Genomic DNA, 17,184 nt, shown 5'->3' with positions numbered 1-17,184 from the left:
GGAAATGCCACCAGTCTGCTCTTGTTAGAGTGACATCATTGGCTTACAATGTCCGTGCATTCGACGATGATGATCGCACAAGACTCGACGGACCCTCGCCGTGTGTCTGACCCCTGAAGTGAAGTGTGTCAGGCCAGTGTGCGGTGCGCTGCTACAAAAGAGACGAGACAGGACTTCCACTCTGCAAAACATCATGCGATGTGCAATGTACCAGCTTCAAGAGCGCAGGGACACCGCGATGGCCAATGAGCTCACAGAACAAGACGATAGGCAACTTTCATCGCTGAAACTTCAGTGCTTGTAACGACACAAAAACACCTTTTTTGCTCTAGTTTTCGTAACTTTTTTACCATTTTGAATGAGTGCTTCTTTCCCCCTCTCTGCCAAATAGCAAAAACAACCTCATAGCTGTTGTTTTTACATTTACAGTTGTGTGCTGTTGTCCTCTCTACAGTGGCAGGGAAGTATTTGTTTCCTCCACTACATGCAATGGAAATGAGAATTCATTCTATCAACTAAAGCGTGACACAATCCATCAACTCAGGATGGCCATGGATAGGCTGAACGAGGGGTGGTGTTGTGGGAGGGTGGAAGTTGACAGGAGCTGATGTGTCCTGAACAGATCCACTGTGCCAAGTTGGAGTGAGTGTAGCTGCCAAAACCAACAGGCTCCGTTTGCCAGCCAGGCGAGAAGGAAATAAAACAGCAGAGGTTGCAAACACTGGCACACACTGCTCTGTCTCTGTAGAACAAGAGTACATCACAGACATTTCCTGATTTGGTTTACAATTAGGCAAAAATCTGGTCAGAGCTGTGATTATTATTGGATTCAAAAGTTTTTCAATTTATCTTTGGACTTCTGTCGCAGGAAGCAAATTGGCAGAGCAAACACACAGTGAAGGGTCAAGACATTCGTGGCTGATAAGCGGTGTTAAGAGTTTATGGAGCAAACAGTGAAACACAGCAGGGGACATGGCAGAGTAAGGCCAAATAGTAATCTGACAGAAAGTGCTTGCACTGAAGCAACGTGCCAAACATATGGTTTGCTTGTTTTGGACTGTCATCTATGCATATGATAAACATCTGCACTATGTAGGGAACACGCTGTGATGTCTAGATCAGCCCCTCCTTTGCCCTCAACTCTGGTACCTCATGACCTAAATCTACGGGGCGATGTACAGAAGCAAAAAGTGCTTTCACACTATCTGCACCCTGGTGGTACTTAGACATAGGGAGATGTTATGCACAATCAATAACATCCATGGGGCTCCTAAATCACCCTGAACGTGTATGTATTAATTAGCTTACCAGTAATTATTGTTACTTGTAAATCAAAAGGTAATCAAATCTTTTTATCAAATATTCTGTAGTTTTTACACTCCATCTTCACAGCATACCAATAAGGATCATTTTACTTACGAAACAAGTGAAAGGCTTCTGTTGAGGCTCAATCAAGACGAAGAGTGAGTGATATATTTCCATCTTTATTAAAAACAGTGTTTATACATTAATATTAATTCATGTCATAAGATTATGCCTTACTCGCATGCAATGACTGACTGACCACAATGTAAGGCAAGGCATAATGAGCACACGTCAGCATTAGTGTTTAATTCTTCTTGAAACGCAGGACTACAATAAGGCACATCGTTTTGACATTTTAACACTTCGATCTAAATAGAGCAAACGTTTGCACACCAGTAGCTCGACAGGTGCGTAGGAGAATACCTACAAAAAAAACAAAAAAACTCCTGCACAGTCTTCTTCACTTGCATTCAGAGATATTCAGTGACAACGTTTTGGTAATCATGATTCTTGATTGATTGTGTGATGTTATTTTAGTAGTGTGACCTGATTGCTTTGTAAAGTAACCCGATGAAGTGTACCGAAAGCTTTCTAAATATCTGGGAATGCAAGTGAGGAGGACAATGTGTGGGAGTTTTTATGCTCTAAAAAGTTATGATCTAAAAAAAAAAAAAAAAGATCTGAATTCATCGCAACACTCTATTTATAATACTCATTATGCAGCCAGAGAAACCGGAAATCTAAATTCATATGTGTGGGCATTGACATTTTTGAAAAGAACACAACAATCAATAACATTCCCAGGATTGTACCAAAAGCATTTGAAGGTACAAAACAACTTATTTAAACTCATTGAAAGTGAGGTAACTACTAGAAAATGCACGAAATGATTGTACCACCATCACAACCGTGAACACGCGATGAGAGTCATTACCATTTAACAGCAATTCATCATTTCTGAAATATATCATTGTTTTGTAACAATTAAGAATTCCCTTCTTCAACTCCACTCAATAGCACGCTCTGCTGCAAAATTCTGGAAATAATGGCATTTGCGAGAGCACAGGTCTGTGGAGTTCAAGCCATCAGCTCCTTAACCGTACCGCTGCACATCGCATGATGCCGACAGCTATGGATCAATACACGTCTCCCTGCTTCAAACACACCGCTATACAGGTACAGGTTGTTAGACATAGAAAGGCGTATCACCAGAGTTAAATTATCCTACGTTGGAGTGGACGAGGAAGAGCTGAGATTTCGACTGGTGGTCTATTATGAATCTCTAGCTTGAGGTGTAATGACGTGGATTTGCACACGGCCCAGCAGCTAAAGGGAAGCCCCGTTATGATCTGTAGGGCGTGTCATATTCGTCTTATCTAATTCTCACACTCACTCTGGGGCTCCTACGGAGGGTTCTCCTCGCTGCCTCCAGCACTAAAAGAGTCCAGCTAATCAGGAATTCCAGACCTGGCCAATCAGAGGAGTCAGATCTCACAGGCCCTTAAAAGGGGAACCTGTTACTGAAATATCTGAGCTATGGAGAAAGTGCCTTGTTTTTGAGTCTCTGTGATAGTTCAGACTACATCAGGCGGAAGGTTGGGAGTTGCCTATGAAGGGGAGGCATTGGCAGAAAAAATAACTTCTTGTCGCCAAAATCATCATCAATCAGGCTGAATAAAAAAAAATCCATTTCCACTTTCAAATAATCTGTAGTGATCATCACACTAAATATAACTGAGAGAAGTAAAACACCACAAGCACTATAACACCAGAGGCAATTAATTGAACAAAAATGAATGCATTTCCTTCTTAACACCCTTCCTATTTCATTGATAGCATCCTTCACACAGCCGGATACATGGGCGAGAAACAAAACAACCACTAATACAGCTAAAAAGACAAGGCATACTCAGTTGAAATTCCGATCAGGGAAGAGGACAGGGGCGATGAGGGTCCAGAGATAGAGGCCGAGGCCCAGCCAGCTGGAGCTCATCTTCACCCACACGGCTGGCATATCGCTCTGCATGGCCTGGGTGGTGGCGTCTGGTCTGAGGTAGGACACAGAGGCAAAAGTACAATTTAAACCTTAAAAGTTAAAGTTAACATAACACATGCACTGAAATGTGTGTCCTCGTATTTTTCACATGTGGCCCATGAATGATTGGAAACTGCACTATAGGAGAAGGGCTTTTTGATTTTAGAAAATGACATTCAAGCTATGTTCAAGGAATGGATAACTGACAGTGAGGTACAGTGAGGTGCCCTCTGGTGGCCAAGCGGGAGGCCTACAGTGCCTGTGCAACAACTACTGAAAGCTTCTGGTTTCAAGATGTTTGGGCATCAGAAAAGCATCAAACATGCGTACATTCTTGCATGAGGTATTGCATTACATATCTGAAGAATCGTGCTGTCAGTTTAGGCAATACAATTGTTTGTTTGCATTAGTATCTGTCTCACATACTTTATCTGTCCATATGTTTATCTAATATTGTTACAGGCAACATTCTGTAGTCAGACTCACGCCTGGATCTTGTCAAGTTCAACTACAATCATATCTGTTGATCACCGGTACACATTCCTTTGAAGATGGTTCGGTTCCTTCATGTGTCCCCATTAGCCATGCCAGTGAGCCAGGATGCACAGTGTCAGGACCCTGGAGCTGAACTTGATGCAGTTTGTATTTGCAGATGTGACGAGCCGTCGTCTCTGTCCTTTGGACATGTTACACGTTTAACAGTCTGTAGGTGACAGATACTTACTGGTACCAGTTGGTGAGAGTCATCATGATGTACAGAGAGGCTAAACAGAGGTGGAAGTGGAAAACGGAGTAGCTGTAAGAGACTTTCTCTTCCTCGTTGTCCACGGCTCTGAGGATGCCGTCCTCTCCCACCACGCCCTCTCCACCAGACCCTCCACCCTCCTCTGTCTGCATCAACTTGTTTACCTGGGTGTTACTGGATGAACGGATACTAGGGAAGGGACGGAGAGAGCCAGGTTTACAAAAAACATAAATAATACAAAACTGAACATAAAACATATAATTTGTGATGGTTTTAAACCTACCTGGCATAGAGAGTGCAGAAGAGGAAGATGATCAAGCCAACAATACCCTGAGCGTCCCACCACTGCACCTGTCCGGGGGTGCCGTCACCAGAGGGCTCAGTGGTGCTGATGTTTGACACGAAACTCAACAGGCTGGGGTTGCAATTTCGATCTAAAACATTTAGAGCACACACACATTAGACATTTTAATAAACGTTAATAGTTTACATCATTAAATACATCATTAGATATTAAACCTGTTTACGCTATCGTAATGGCAATACAATGTTTTAATTCATATGTAAATTACTTTAATTTTTGATACTGTAGATGCTGCAAATAGATTAGAAGGTGATAAGAGATGCATTTGGACATGTATGTATATTAATAACAAAGTGTACATGTTTTTCTGCACACTATGCATTTTCAATGTTTTGTGTAAATGGTTCTCAGATGCCTACCTGTAGATACAACTAACCCTAGAGTCACCACAAGCGTGCCCGTTCACTTAGGAAAGGTAGAACGCATGGCATGAGACAAGGAATGTGTGCTAACTATTAGCAAAAAGCAGCTCTTTGTTCCTATAGCTTGCCATGTAAAAACGTACCCGCATGATTAAAATGATGCCGCAGATAATCAGCAAATACATATATTAACAGAAAACAGTGAGCATAATTACAACTGAACAACCAAAACCTACAGAAAAGAGCTGCAACTGTGGACAAAGACAACAGCAGACTCACTTGGATTGTTGGTCATTGCAGACCAAGTGACATACATGGTGTAGAGGGAGATGAGCGACGCCTGGAGCAAACCGGAGTGTGGCTGAGCTTCCTGTAACAGACAGGACAGACGTACACTTAATGTGTTTCCAAGTATTTCTGCATCAGTACGGTCTTAGACTGGTCCACACTGTACCTGTATCTTGGGCAGAATGGAGACAATGGAAATGATGACGCAGAAGATGAGGTTGAGGCTGATGAAGACCTTGTGCTCTGTGCAGTCATCAGGCTGTGTGTAGTAAACGTAGAAAAGCACAACAGCAGTGAAAGCCAGTGCATAGTAGAGGACGGTGAACGCCAGCAGGCCTGGAAATGACATGGATACACATCCATCACCGATGGCCTAAAACCACAGATATAATAATGTGCTACTGGTACTCAAATATTACATTAATTGTATAATTAATCATTTGGCAAATATGTAGAATAACATTGGCAATAAATGCCTCTTTTAAGTGAATGGTGTACCTGCAAACCAGCCTTTGCTGCCACCATCTTCAGCATTCGCAACCCACACCTTGTTCCAGGAGTGGGCAAAATCGATGAGAAGAACAAGTTGGATTAGAATGAAGATGAAGGATCCCACTACTCCGAAGTAAAACCACACTGTGAAGGGAAAAGGAAGCACAGCTAAAATAGTTTTCTGAAACGAGAGATTTCTCACTTATAATTCACAAAGTCAGTGTCTGGTTTATTCTAGTTTAACTGTTTATAGAAATTCAACAGAGTATGTTAATACCAGTAGGAAATGTTCCGTCGGGGATGAAAAAAGCTCCCACTGTAATCCCAATCAGGATGAGAAATTTAAAGAACCAGAACCTGTAAAGTAGACAAGTTACAAACCCACCATCAGTACAGCAGACAGACAGAAGTAGCACATCGCTCAACACACGTCTTCCATATAAGCTCAATAAGGCACTTTACCCATTTTGAATGGCTGCACGTGGGTCTTTGCTGCTACGGACACGAATCATGATGGCGGAGAACAGAAAGAAGAAGCAGGTCATGGCGAAGCACATGCGGTACACAGACTTGTAGCCCACAATGACATCACAGTTAACCTGGTTTTCAAAACCAGGTACCGGTATAGCAGTTCCTCCCTGGCAAAATCCTGGGATCTACAAAACAGCAGACAACAATGTGTAATTAAGCTCATCTACAAAGTATTACCAGAGAGAATATATACAACTGCAGTAACAGCATCAAGCAAATGAATGCAATACAACCCTGAACACTGTTTTGCAACCGGATTAAGAGGACCGGTGATCTCACTTTACGGAGCTGTGTCTCCATTCCAGGAAGGATCATGATGACAGACACCAAGGTACCCAGTAGCAAGAAGAAGGAGAACACCAGCCGTGTGATGGTGGAGTTATTGGAGGAGGGACAGCAGCCACATAGAAGGCATGGTGCTGAGCCACACAGACAGGAGGCCTGTGAAGGATGGAGAGGACGGCAAAAGGAGATCACAGACACAGTCACACACAATTGTGGGCAATTGCTTTGGCAGAAAATTATATTTTTTTCCATTATAAATACTGGCCTGATCAATTATTTAACGAGGAAGTGAATACTGATAGTGGACACTGGATTCAAGTGGATGAGCATCACCCACATATCGGATTCATTAGCACTAACAGCTACTTCACCTAGCTTAAATGTTTCTGACGTTAGCGCAAAGGGCCTCTTCGGTCACTCCCTCTGTCATTATTTGCAATGCTAATTCACTATCTTGATAAGCCAACTTCCCTTATATGTTTAGTGCGTCTAGTACGGCTGACATTTGACGTAAAGTCAATACATTAACTTGTAACGTTAGTAAACGCGTTTATCGCTGACTGTCACGCTGCGCTTAAAGTAACGTTGATTATTTAGCTAACGTTACTGTTAATGTAAGTTTAGCTATTAACGTTAAGTTTAGCGTTAGCTCACCTAACGGTAAAACGACGACAGTGAGCTGACGTCAAAGCACCCCGTTAGCATCTTAAATAACGTTAATATAACTATTATATACTTACACAGCTGGCTACAGAGAACAATGCCAGACAAGCCCCCATCTTGACATTAAACTGCTGAAATGATGTTAGTGTAGCGTAGCCTGTCGCTCACAGTGTACACAAACAGTCGGAAGTTATTCGAATGCTTTTCAAAATAAAGGCATTCACGATTAAAAACTCTTCAATATAAAACACATAACTGTCGTAGAGTGCGTAGGATAAAAATGAGATGATGCTGCATTTTTAGGAATGATAACACATCTTGGTTAATGTGGTAAACGCTGTTGTATATGTTGCGGCACTGTTTATTTCCACCAATCCAAAAAAAAACGTCTATAGTTCTGTCTGCAGAGCACAGTGGACAACAGGACAGTAAATGTCGGGAACCAACTTTGAAACCAACAATCTGTTCAGCATCCCAGGAGCTGAGGTCTTTTTAAAACTACATGGACATAGAGGGATCAGGACAGAAGCCTCTTCAAAGCCCCTGCTGTTGGTAGTGCACCAGCACAGCAAGGAGCTAACTGTGAAGGCGTTATTATTAGACCCTTTATCTTATCTGGAACAAGAAATATGCCAGTGCCAGACTCTCGATTCATTTACTAGCAAGCAGGAGTACTATTTCAAGGGTATTCATAAAACACAACGTGACCATGCAACTTAATTTAATTAACATGAGTGGATTGTGTAACATAAAATTTACTTTGAAATACTTAATTAATTGCTCCAAATATTATGTGGATTACAGACACAAAGTCGTTTTATGCATTTAAAACATGTGTACGGGTTGATTTGGATGTACAACTCTAGGTGGAAGCATTCAAGCACCATTACATTAGACATTTGTGTTTGGATGCATTGCTGAGACATCGCGTTCACAAGAACCACCACTAGCCTACTGCTATTAATAATATTAATTCTGCAACACTGCCATTACTTTTAATATGACTACCACCAGTACTACTATTATCAAGACTATTAAGGCTACTACTACTAGTATCACGAATACTACTACTAATAATACTTTCCACACTATTACTCCTATTCATTCCACTACCATCACAATTATCTTTCCTACTGATTGTTTTACTCTTGTCGATAAACTACCTCATGTACATTACTATGTTCATGAAAATAAACAAGTCTTTTCAGATGGTACCTTTTTTGGGGAGCTCTGATAGCCAAGAAGTTTATTCTCAGCTGAAGGAAAATAGAATCATTTTGAACAAATTTTCCAGGACAATTGACCTTTTCTGTTATTTCCCATGTGCTTTTCATGACTGGAAAATCAGTCAACTGTTATTTCAGGTTTTCCAGGAAAAGAGTTAAAGTTTAAACACAAAGGCAGCTTTAATTCTTCAGCTTTGGCAGACTATTAGTTAACTATTTGTATATTATATAAAAGGTTACATTTATTAGACTGAACAACCTGTGATCTTTATCTATGTTAGTTGAAGAATAAGAGTTGATCGTCTCGAAGTTTAAATGTACTTTAATGAGCATTCCTCATTTAAATTAATGACAGCAGAAAGCTGCTGGCAAACTACAAAACAAATAATAAAAATGAGATCTCAAATATGAAGGAATCTGTTTGATGCTAATTGTTGGAATGATGGACTCAAATGATCTGATCAGATGACGGCAGAGATTGATGGACTTTATTCAACATAGAGAAGAGCATGAGTTGGTGGCTGAACGTGGAGGATGAGGAGGAGGAGGAAGAAGCACCTGCTCCTGGTGGATCTGGAAGTCTGTGGAGTCCACCAGGGCCTGGAGAAAACCACAGAGAAACTGAATATATCATACAGCACAAAACCTCCATTAAACATATTTACATTCAGAAGAGAATCACAGCTTCAGAGTTCACACCTCAGATATTCTAAGATGTTCTATCACAAAGATATAAAACATCCTTGCTTTCACTTTGTGACTTCTACAGACTTGATCATTTCTAACAAGCATTAAAACACCTGATGAACTGAAAATACATGGAAAGACACTGAGACACCACAGATACAGTATTCAATTCAGTGAGCTCCTATATTTCACATTTCAACAGACTAATCAACTTTCAATAGTAATGTTACAGTTTAAAAGACAGTCCTCTGGATGGCCCTGATAGACAGGCCTTACACACAAGTTTAGAGCATGAACACCTCTTACCTTTTCTTTACATATTCCTGCAGGGGAAGGTTTTTAAATACAAGCAACACTGAACAACCTGAGCTGGAAAGAAAGTAGATTCAATGGACATTTTGGGACACAGCCTCTCTTTGACTTAATGTAACCTGTCCCAAAATGCCTTGTACCACATCAACAACAGCAGTCAAATCGAATCACTAAACGCGAGAAAACTGTTCATGTCTTATTCTCACCACTAGATGGTATGATGATTCCACAGAAGGAACTGGTCGTTGGCTAGAAAGCAATTCAATTAGAGTAAGAATCCGTGCAATGTCAACCCATCTGTGCCATTCTATTCTATCTATTGGTTTGAGATGAATGGCAAGAGGTGGGCTGTTTGCAGGACTGAGATTAATATTTGAAGAAGGTCTGTCAATGAATATGAAATTTGAAATCTATGATTAATGCCTGGAACCCGGGGAAGGTTTGTGTATTCAGGTCCTTGCAAGGTGTTGACATAGTATCTGCACTGAGATCAGGGATGGACAATAAAGCATGGACAAGTGACATGAGCATAAGTCGATGATGGCTGTAGCTCCTGATACTGACTCTAGAACTCTGGGATTCATTTTTAATGTTACTGGAGTATATTGCTAATTACAGTCAAAACCCAGGTTTCCATGAGGATAACGAGAAAACACGTTTCCAGAGAATTAAGGGACGATTTAAGGACTAGTGGTGACACTCATTTGTGGGCTTTGAAGTTCAAGAGTGCCGTAAGTGCCTTAAGACTGGCTGCAATTAAAACGTTCATTATTTCTAATTGAGGATGTAGATGCTGATTAATTAAAATCCTCCTTTGTCAGCTGTACGATGAAAAAAATGAAAAAATAAAAAGCATCATCTTATTGCATGTCCACTGATGAGGAACACAGAAACCTCAGTGCCATTATATAAGGGATCCTTACGAACATACTGCTGCTTTTACATGTGTACAAGACATTGCTAATTAAAAGAGATGAGAGTCAACCTGTATGCAGGTTTTCTCCCGTTAAACAGCTATATGAGTTGCCTTCAGGGACCTAGTTTCCCCCAGAATCTCAATTATTTAAATTTTCTTGCATGTATGTGGTGAGGTACTTTTCAAACTGAAAAGTAAGACCCCTGTGCAACCAACCTCTGTCATCCATTGGCGGGTAAGCCACTCACCCTTGTAAGTCTTGTATAATCACCTCTTTGTTCTGACACTGGCGGGCTCACTTGGCTGGCAGCAGTTGGTAATGTCTGCCTTTGTGCAACGAAGCTAGCAGGATTAAAACTTTACTTTCATCATCACTTTTTTTCTCTTTCATCACTCACTCCAAGGACATTCTTGTAGTTTTCCTTTTAAACAAGATTATTCTGAGAAAATAAGATTATTTTTTCAGTTTATTGTAGATTCATCTTTTGGAACCTTCCTGAGCAGGAAGTACATCCTCTGATGGGCATTTTCCCTGATGGTGACGATATGTTTGGCGCCCAGTGTGGGTCCTGGGCGATGGTGGATCCCATAAACCTGAAGGATTCCACAGTAGACAGTGTTGTTCAGTATGTTGAATGGGGCAGGGCCAGCCATTCAACCTGGTTGTGTGATTTCTGAGTCGGTCCGGGTTAGGGATATGAATTTGGGCCTTTTAAATCTGCAGTAAAACACATTCAGGTTGTCTGCCAGTTGATAGTTCTCCACAGTGCGGAGGGGTGGTCTGCTGTCACTGGTGATGTCCTGAAGCCGTCTTTAATTTAACGTCGGGTTGGATGATGTTTTAAAGATTCCCATCCCAGAGGACCTATGCGCATAAGAGGAGCCGGACAACGGGGAATGCTGCGCTAGTCTTCCGGGTCCCTGAAGCAGGGTCTGAACCCGAGCTGCCTTGGGCGTCAGTAAGCTTCTTGTGAATGAGGAGAACCACACAGGCTGCAATAACTAGTTGTATTTTTCATCCAAGGAAGCCCCAGCTCACAAAGCTTTGATAGGCTAGATATCTACAATGACATATGACAATATGTAGTCATGTAAACATCATGTCTCTAAGTGTTAGAGTCTAACACTTGTTAATGTGGATTTGGTAATACCTTGAGTTTCCTTTTCTATTTTTGAATTATCATGGCTGATTAATCATATGTTTTGTTACAGCATGATGATAGCATGCATGCATCCTCTGCAAAGAGCAGCTATTGATGAACGTGATGACAATAAATACATTACAGTATCTTCTGACAAAAGTCAATAGATACACTTTGAGACATTCATGTTCTGAATTTGGGCATTATTCAACTATAATTGTGGGTGTGTTAGTGGTGTGAAGAAATACAAGCAAGACTGCATAAAGTCTAAACATGTTTATTTTCATGAACAACATACTCCTTTTTAAGTTGCATGTAGTTTTGTACACTAAATAATCTGTATGTCATAATACCTGCCAGGTTCCTTTCAATGTAACATGTACTGAATTGCATATCTACTTATGTGGCTATCGTGGATGATTTAAATAACGTTACATAACTTTGGATAAACGCAGGCTTGTTTTGCTCTCAACGCCACGAGGTTGTCCCAGCTTTGTGTGTCTGTTATTTTGGCCTGCTGCTTCTCGCGCTAAAGTTACAACCCCCTCTGTGATTGGTGGATGTGGACCAATGACTGCAAACAGCTCTCGTGACGGTTAGAGTTAGGAGGGTTTTTGCGCGAAGAAGGTGCAGATGTTGGCGGTTGTGAACAGAGAAGAAGGAGCTGCTGCTGCTGTTCACGTGAGGCACTTGACGGTGAGAACAATGCGGTTATGCTTATAATTAGCCAGGCTTTCAGACCATTCAGACGACGTCTTGCTGGAGTTAAAGGTCAATGTGGTCACCTTTTGCAGCATTGCTTAAGTTTGTTCAGCTTCGCTGAAGTTAACTGTAGTGACGTTAATTAGTGGACTGTATTGCTGTACACGTCGAAATTCAAAAAGCTTTTAAAATGCATTCACGCTGGGTCCTAGGCACAACATTGATTTATTCCAACATCTTACCAAACACTAAAGGACGATTCATTCATTTAAGCTCACTTTGGCTGGCTGTATGTAGTGTTTTTTGATCGACAATTACACGATGTAATCTTGTAATAATGTTAAGTTTAACGTTAGTTAACTGTCGTTGTGTAGTCAGGCATTTCTTTTTTCTTTGCTCTTCATCACCATTATCACATTTAATTACCTTTCCAAAGTGACTTGTTTGTGTCTGCGTATTTCAAGTGTGTGTGTTAAATGAGGTCTCGTGCAGCATTTGTATTGCCCCACCTCCGCCATTTTTGAAACAACACTCTCGAGCAGTGGGCCCCAATAATCAACACCGTTTACCCGACTCGTGATTAGCTAACCGACATCATGGTCTTACCATGCTTCAGAGACCCCTCCTCCACGTGCTAGTGGAGGAGGGGTCTTATATTGTACTTTTAGTTCTGAAGGCCCCAGTGAGGTGGAGAACTTGTTCTGCCTGACAAGTCATGTCATGTTTTAACTGGTAACCTGACAGACAATGCAACATTACGATGCACAATGTGCAACTATGCAGTAAATTAAACAACATGTGCATACATGGAGAAATGAGGTTATGCAAACAATCGGCGGTTTGATTCCAGAAGCAAAAGAGGGAGGGAAACTTAGATAGTGCTCGCATGCATGGTCGATTATCTATCAAAACGTAAGCTGTCAGCTCCAGCACCATTGCTGCTGTGCTGCTCCTGCTGAGAGGACATGTGCACGCTGCATGAGTACTTTTATATGTGGACAGTCGACCAACGGGAAATGAAAGGTTATCCAGTTTAGCCGTCTCTTGCTAAATAATAATCTCTTTGTTTCATGTTTTCTTCTAGTGATATCAAAGAGACAACATTTCTGCTGACATGGAAGACTGTGGAGGTAGGTGTAAACAACTAGTTATGTCGTTAAGTGGTCTTGCATTTACAATTCCAATGTAAGACAAAACAACAGCATTTATACATTCATCAGAAAAGTATTGCGATGCAAAGTTGCTTAGTCCTTAATGCCTCTGAAACAGCCAACAAGATGTAAACATGTTATTCAACTCCATACAAGTAACTGGAGACCTTTAATGTGCTGGGAATAATGAATTGCATCGCAAAAGTGACCTGTAAAGCCGCCCTCATGCCATTCTTAAAACAGTCTAAGCTGCTTTGTCACATCTTGTGTTCATTTAGCCTTCATTGGAAACACAAAATGCGGCCACACAGCAGGGATTAATGTTCTCTTCTGACCTCTCTGACGAAGCAGTGACCCCGGAAAGTGCAGTAGGGGGCAGGCTCGACCTCCTTTAATATCCTCAGACAAACAATCTCAAAGGAAGCATCTATATCTAGTGTTACTCAAATAAAAATAGCTTATTAATTGAAAATGTGAAATAAAGCATTTGCTATGTTGTGACATTGAGCTCATCACACATCTGCAGACATCCAAGTGAAGGAGCTGAACAAGCGTGCTTCCGGTCAGGCGTTTGAGGTCATCTTGAGTCCCACATCCCCAGATGCCAAGTGCAAATCCCCGTTCCCATTGTCCCCCCTGAAGAAAAAGCCAACTTCACTGGATGAGATTAAGAGGAAATTGGAAACCGCAGAAGAGAGACGCAAGGTATTTTTAAAATAAGTACCACTGTGAATACCCCTTACTGAGCTGCGAAGCTTTGCACGTTGGTTTAGGATTCAGGTTTTTACTGCAAAAGTTCTCTTTTTGTCAGAGCCACGAGGCTGAGGTACTGAAACACCTGGCGGAGCAACGAGAGCATGAGAAGGAGGTCATCCAGAACGCCATAGAAGCAGACAGCAACTTCAGCAAGATGGCAAAAGAGAAACTCAATCAGAAGATGGCGGCAAACAAAGAGAACCGCACCGCAAGGATGGCAGCCCTCAATGAGAAATTCAAGGAGAAGGTAAGCTCCTAATGGCGCGTCAACCGTTGTCATGTTTAGTGCTGAAGTAATAAACTACAGCGTTGTGATGCTTCTGCTTATAAACACCAACAGGACAAGAAGCTGGACGAAGTGAGGAAGAACAAGGAGGCAATGAAAGAAGACAGTCAATTTGTTTAGGATCTGGAAAACAGTCTTTACATCTCCAAAGATAAGCTTTATTTTTTGTTAAACTGACACTTCTATCGACATGTTTGTTGTGTTAGTTCTGCTGTTGCATAAAGTTAGTTACACAATGTTAGATTGGGTGTGCATGTATTCAGATTTTACTTCGCTTGTAGATTTCTTATTGGCAGCTGATTAGTTATTGTGGTGCAAACTATATTTTTTTTACAAAGAGGCATTACTTTGTAACAAATTCTTCATTTTAGTTCATGCTGTTGAAATGAAGATGATAATGTTTTGTACTGTACGATACACAGGTTCAACCATTAAACTATATTCCGAAGTTCTTTTCTCTTTCTCTTTGTGTGTCTGTGCCTCATGAGGGTTGAAGATGAAGGATTATATTTCCGTAATTTGTGATGAAAATCGACAACTTAAATGAAGGGGGGGGGGGGAAACTGACTAGTCATGTGGCATATAATGTAATTAGTGATATTTTGACACTGCTGACACCTAGTGGCAGTCAGGTAATCTTGAAATTGTAACGCTGTTCTCAAATGATCCCAAAATAAATCAGGGGTCACTCGATTAAGGAGAGGAAAGAACAATGTTACATGACAAAGGTTTTAGAGAAGAATAGAATACGTGTTTAACACGTCTAACAGTTAACAGAGGCAACCTTTGAATGAAACATGCTGCCTGATTCACAGGCAGTTCAGCTCAGCCTTCATTTGGAGCAGGTTTGGGAATCAGTACATTATTACAAAATAATGTATTCTATTTATGTACTGGCAGTATCATATTCAATGTAGTCAAAGCTAACAAAACACCTTAATGTTTCTTCTCAATCAAGTACAAATCTTTAAATGATTTAAATAAACCAGAGAAAGGCGCACTCTTTAGTTAACCTGACCATAACCAACACACACGAGACCAATGACTGGGTCACAAGCTTGCATCACTCTGAGGGGCCTCAAGCCCAAAAGGCTGGGAACCACTGTCATACAGAATGTAATATGTGATTCATGGATCAATATGTTTCCATCAATCCATTGCTTATACTTGCTCTTGAAAGTGTACAAAGCGGTGGCTCTCTCACTTGTAAGCAGTGACATCATCACTCATAAGCAGCTAAAAGGGACGAGTTCAGCAGTGTTTTGTGTGCATTCAGAATTCTTGTCTTACGGGTTTGTTTACACTTACAGTTGCAGTAAAGGATCAGTTCACTTCCTCAATAAGAAATAATTCTTACTGTGCTTAAATCCAACCAAGGACAACAATAGAAACGTCGCTCCTTTGAGAAGTACTTGAACTCACCACAAGTAGTATAGTATAATTTGGAATTGTTTGTATGGCTACGCACACACACACACACACACACACACACTGCTGCACAATCCCATCTTTGTCATGTGTTGGGAAGAAACTGCCGGACTCATCGGCCCAGAAAGCTGCCTGTCCCACTGTGCAGTGTTCCTTGACCGACAACACCGGGGACAATGGCTGGCTCGACTCCAAGATGCCTTTCCCAGCCTGTGCTGGCTGTTTGGAGTCTTGCTCATGGTCATGACTTTTCCTGGATTCACCGATGCATTGTCAGCATAAATTGTATCTGCTCTACTCCATAATACGAATCATGCTTTGAGCTTCTGTTGCAGATCATCCTGGAGTGAATAAATACCCCAAAACATATTCAGTGTTATCGTAGACACACCCTGAATCCATCTTTATTGGGAATATACACTCCAGGATGGTTTGATTCAGGAAACAATGCAGATCTTTCAGAAGCTCTGAGTCTAACAAAGGACACTTTGTTTCAGAATGCTTCGCAAGGGAAAGTCGCAGGCCCCTAAACTGATTTGGCCACACAAGTCGAGGAGGCTTGTTTTGATAACCAAATGAGATCCAGTCGGGTTATTGCTGCAATTTGGATGTCAACTTAGAAACCAAAATCACTGACAGAAGGGACGTCCAATTTAAGAATGTACATAATGTCATGCATCAAATGCTAGCTTTGTTACAATACGAAGCATGAAGTAGGCCTACTATCTAACCTTTACATTTTATTTGAATGTAGGAACTTGAAATTTGTACCGGCCATTTAAGATACTGCCCACTTCATTTATCTACAGGCTTTACGTCCCAGTTAGTTCTTAAGGTTTTTGGAGAATGATGCATGTTGAAAGGAATACTATTTGCAAAACTGTAACCTTTTGCTTTCATGTAGCAGCCTGACACACGATACATGCAGGTGAGGTATGCAATGGAGGAATGTAGTACATTTACTTTACCATATTAAATTCACATTGAACTAGAAAAAGATGATTGAAACAGAATCTATTTTATATAGGTAATGTAACACTTTGAATAATGCACACTTTTACTTATCATACTTTAAAGTGGTAAACATGAAGCTTTATATTTAAATGAATGTTAAGGATTGCCACTACTGTTGATACTTTAGCACTTTAACTGAATAATACTTTGAATACGGGACACCCATTCCAATAGTGTGTTATAACTATCTTCCTCTGGAGATTGCCTGAATTCAAAGATGTGGGAAAATATGTGAGGCTTTACAGAGTACAGACTTTAATCATCAGTATTGCTGTTGAAGGTCTCTGTTTGCACAGACTGTATACGAGACAGTGTCTCATAACTTAGTCACGAGGGATACCGGTATATTAAAATCTCTCCTTCATTACATCATGGTGTCCCCTGTGAGTTAAAATAAGATTATCATAAAGTAATAATTGCTCATTTAGACTCGAAACTTTACATTACTTATTAAAAGGCATATCTGTTAATTAAATCTGAGGTCAACTATAAGA

The 17,184-nt window shown here is 40.9% G+C and overlaps 2 protein-coding genes across 2 annotated transcripts; one reads left to right on the top strand and one right to left on the bottom strand.

The window, feature by feature from the left end:
* Window positions 1–1,464: 1,464 nt before the first annotated feature.
* Window positions 1,465–7,270, bottom strand: serinc2l (serine incorporator 2, like). The gene is made up of 10 exons (XM_079276041.1): window positions 7,148–7,270; window positions 6,402–6,563; window positions 6,054–6,247; window positions 5,869–5,948; window positions 5,598–5,735; window positions 5,266–5,435; window positions 5,091–5,181; window positions 4,369–4,519; window positions 4,065–4,274; window positions 1,465–3,353 (listed from the first exon to the last, which is right to left on the bottom strand). The coding sequence occupies exons 1-10, from the start codon at window positions 7,184–7,186 to the stop codon at window positions 3,215–3,217; spliced, it is 1,374 nt and encodes a 457-aa protein (XP_079132167.1). The 5' UTR covers window positions 7,187–7,270; the 3' UTR covers window positions 1,465–3,214.
* Window positions 7,271–11,959: 4,689 nt separating this feature from the next.
* stmn1b (stathmin 1b) lies at window positions 11,960–14,696 on the top strand. The gene is made up of 5 exons (XM_079275140.1): window positions 11,960–12,049; window positions 13,140–13,185; window positions 13,733–13,911; window positions 14,018–14,209; window positions 14,303–14,696. The coding sequence occupies exons 2-5, from the start codon at window positions 13,170–13,172 to the stop codon at window positions 14,366–14,368; spliced, it is 453 nt and encodes a 150-aa protein (XP_079131266.1). The 5' UTR covers window positions 11,960–12,049; window positions 13,140–13,169; the 3' UTR covers window positions 14,369–14,696.
* The last annotated feature ends 2,488 nt before the right edge of the window (window positions 14,697–17,184 follow it).

Source organism: Melanostigma gelatinosum (genome assembly GCF_949748355.1).
Source record: "Melanostigma gelatinosum genome assembly, chromosome: 9".
NCBI classification, from domain to species: Eukaryota; Metazoa; Chordata; class Actinopteri; order Perciformes; family Zoarcidae; genus Melanostigma; species Melanostigma gelatinosum.
The sequence above is the reverse complement of the archived record's forward strand: the minus strand, read 5'-3'. Positions and strand labels throughout refer to the sequence as shown.

Excerpts from the sequence above, each read along its gene's own strand:
- serinc2l (XM_079276041.1), bottom strand. The coding sequence starts at position 7,186 with ATGGGGGCTTGTCTGGCATTGTTCTCTGTAGCCAGCTGT. Across the intron at positions 6,564-7,147 it reads TGTTCTCTGTAGCCAGCTGT|GCCTCCTGTCTGTGTGGCTC; the intron begins GTAAGTATATAA and ends CATCCTTCACAG. Across the intron at positions 4,520-5,090 it reads TGCAATGACCAACAATCCAA|ATCGAAATTGCAACCCCAGC; the intron begins GTGAGTCTGCTG and ends TAAATGTTTTAG.
- stmn1b (XM_079275140.1), top strand. Across the intron at positions 13,912-14,017 it reads CCGCAGAAGAGAGACGCAAG|AGCCACGAGGCTGAGGTACT; the intron begins GTATTTTTAAAA and ends TCTTTTTGTCAG. Across the intron at positions 14,210-14,302 it reads ATGAGAAATTCAAGGAGAAG|GACAAGAAGCTGGACGAAGT; the intron begins GTAAGCTCCTAA and ends AAACACCAACAG.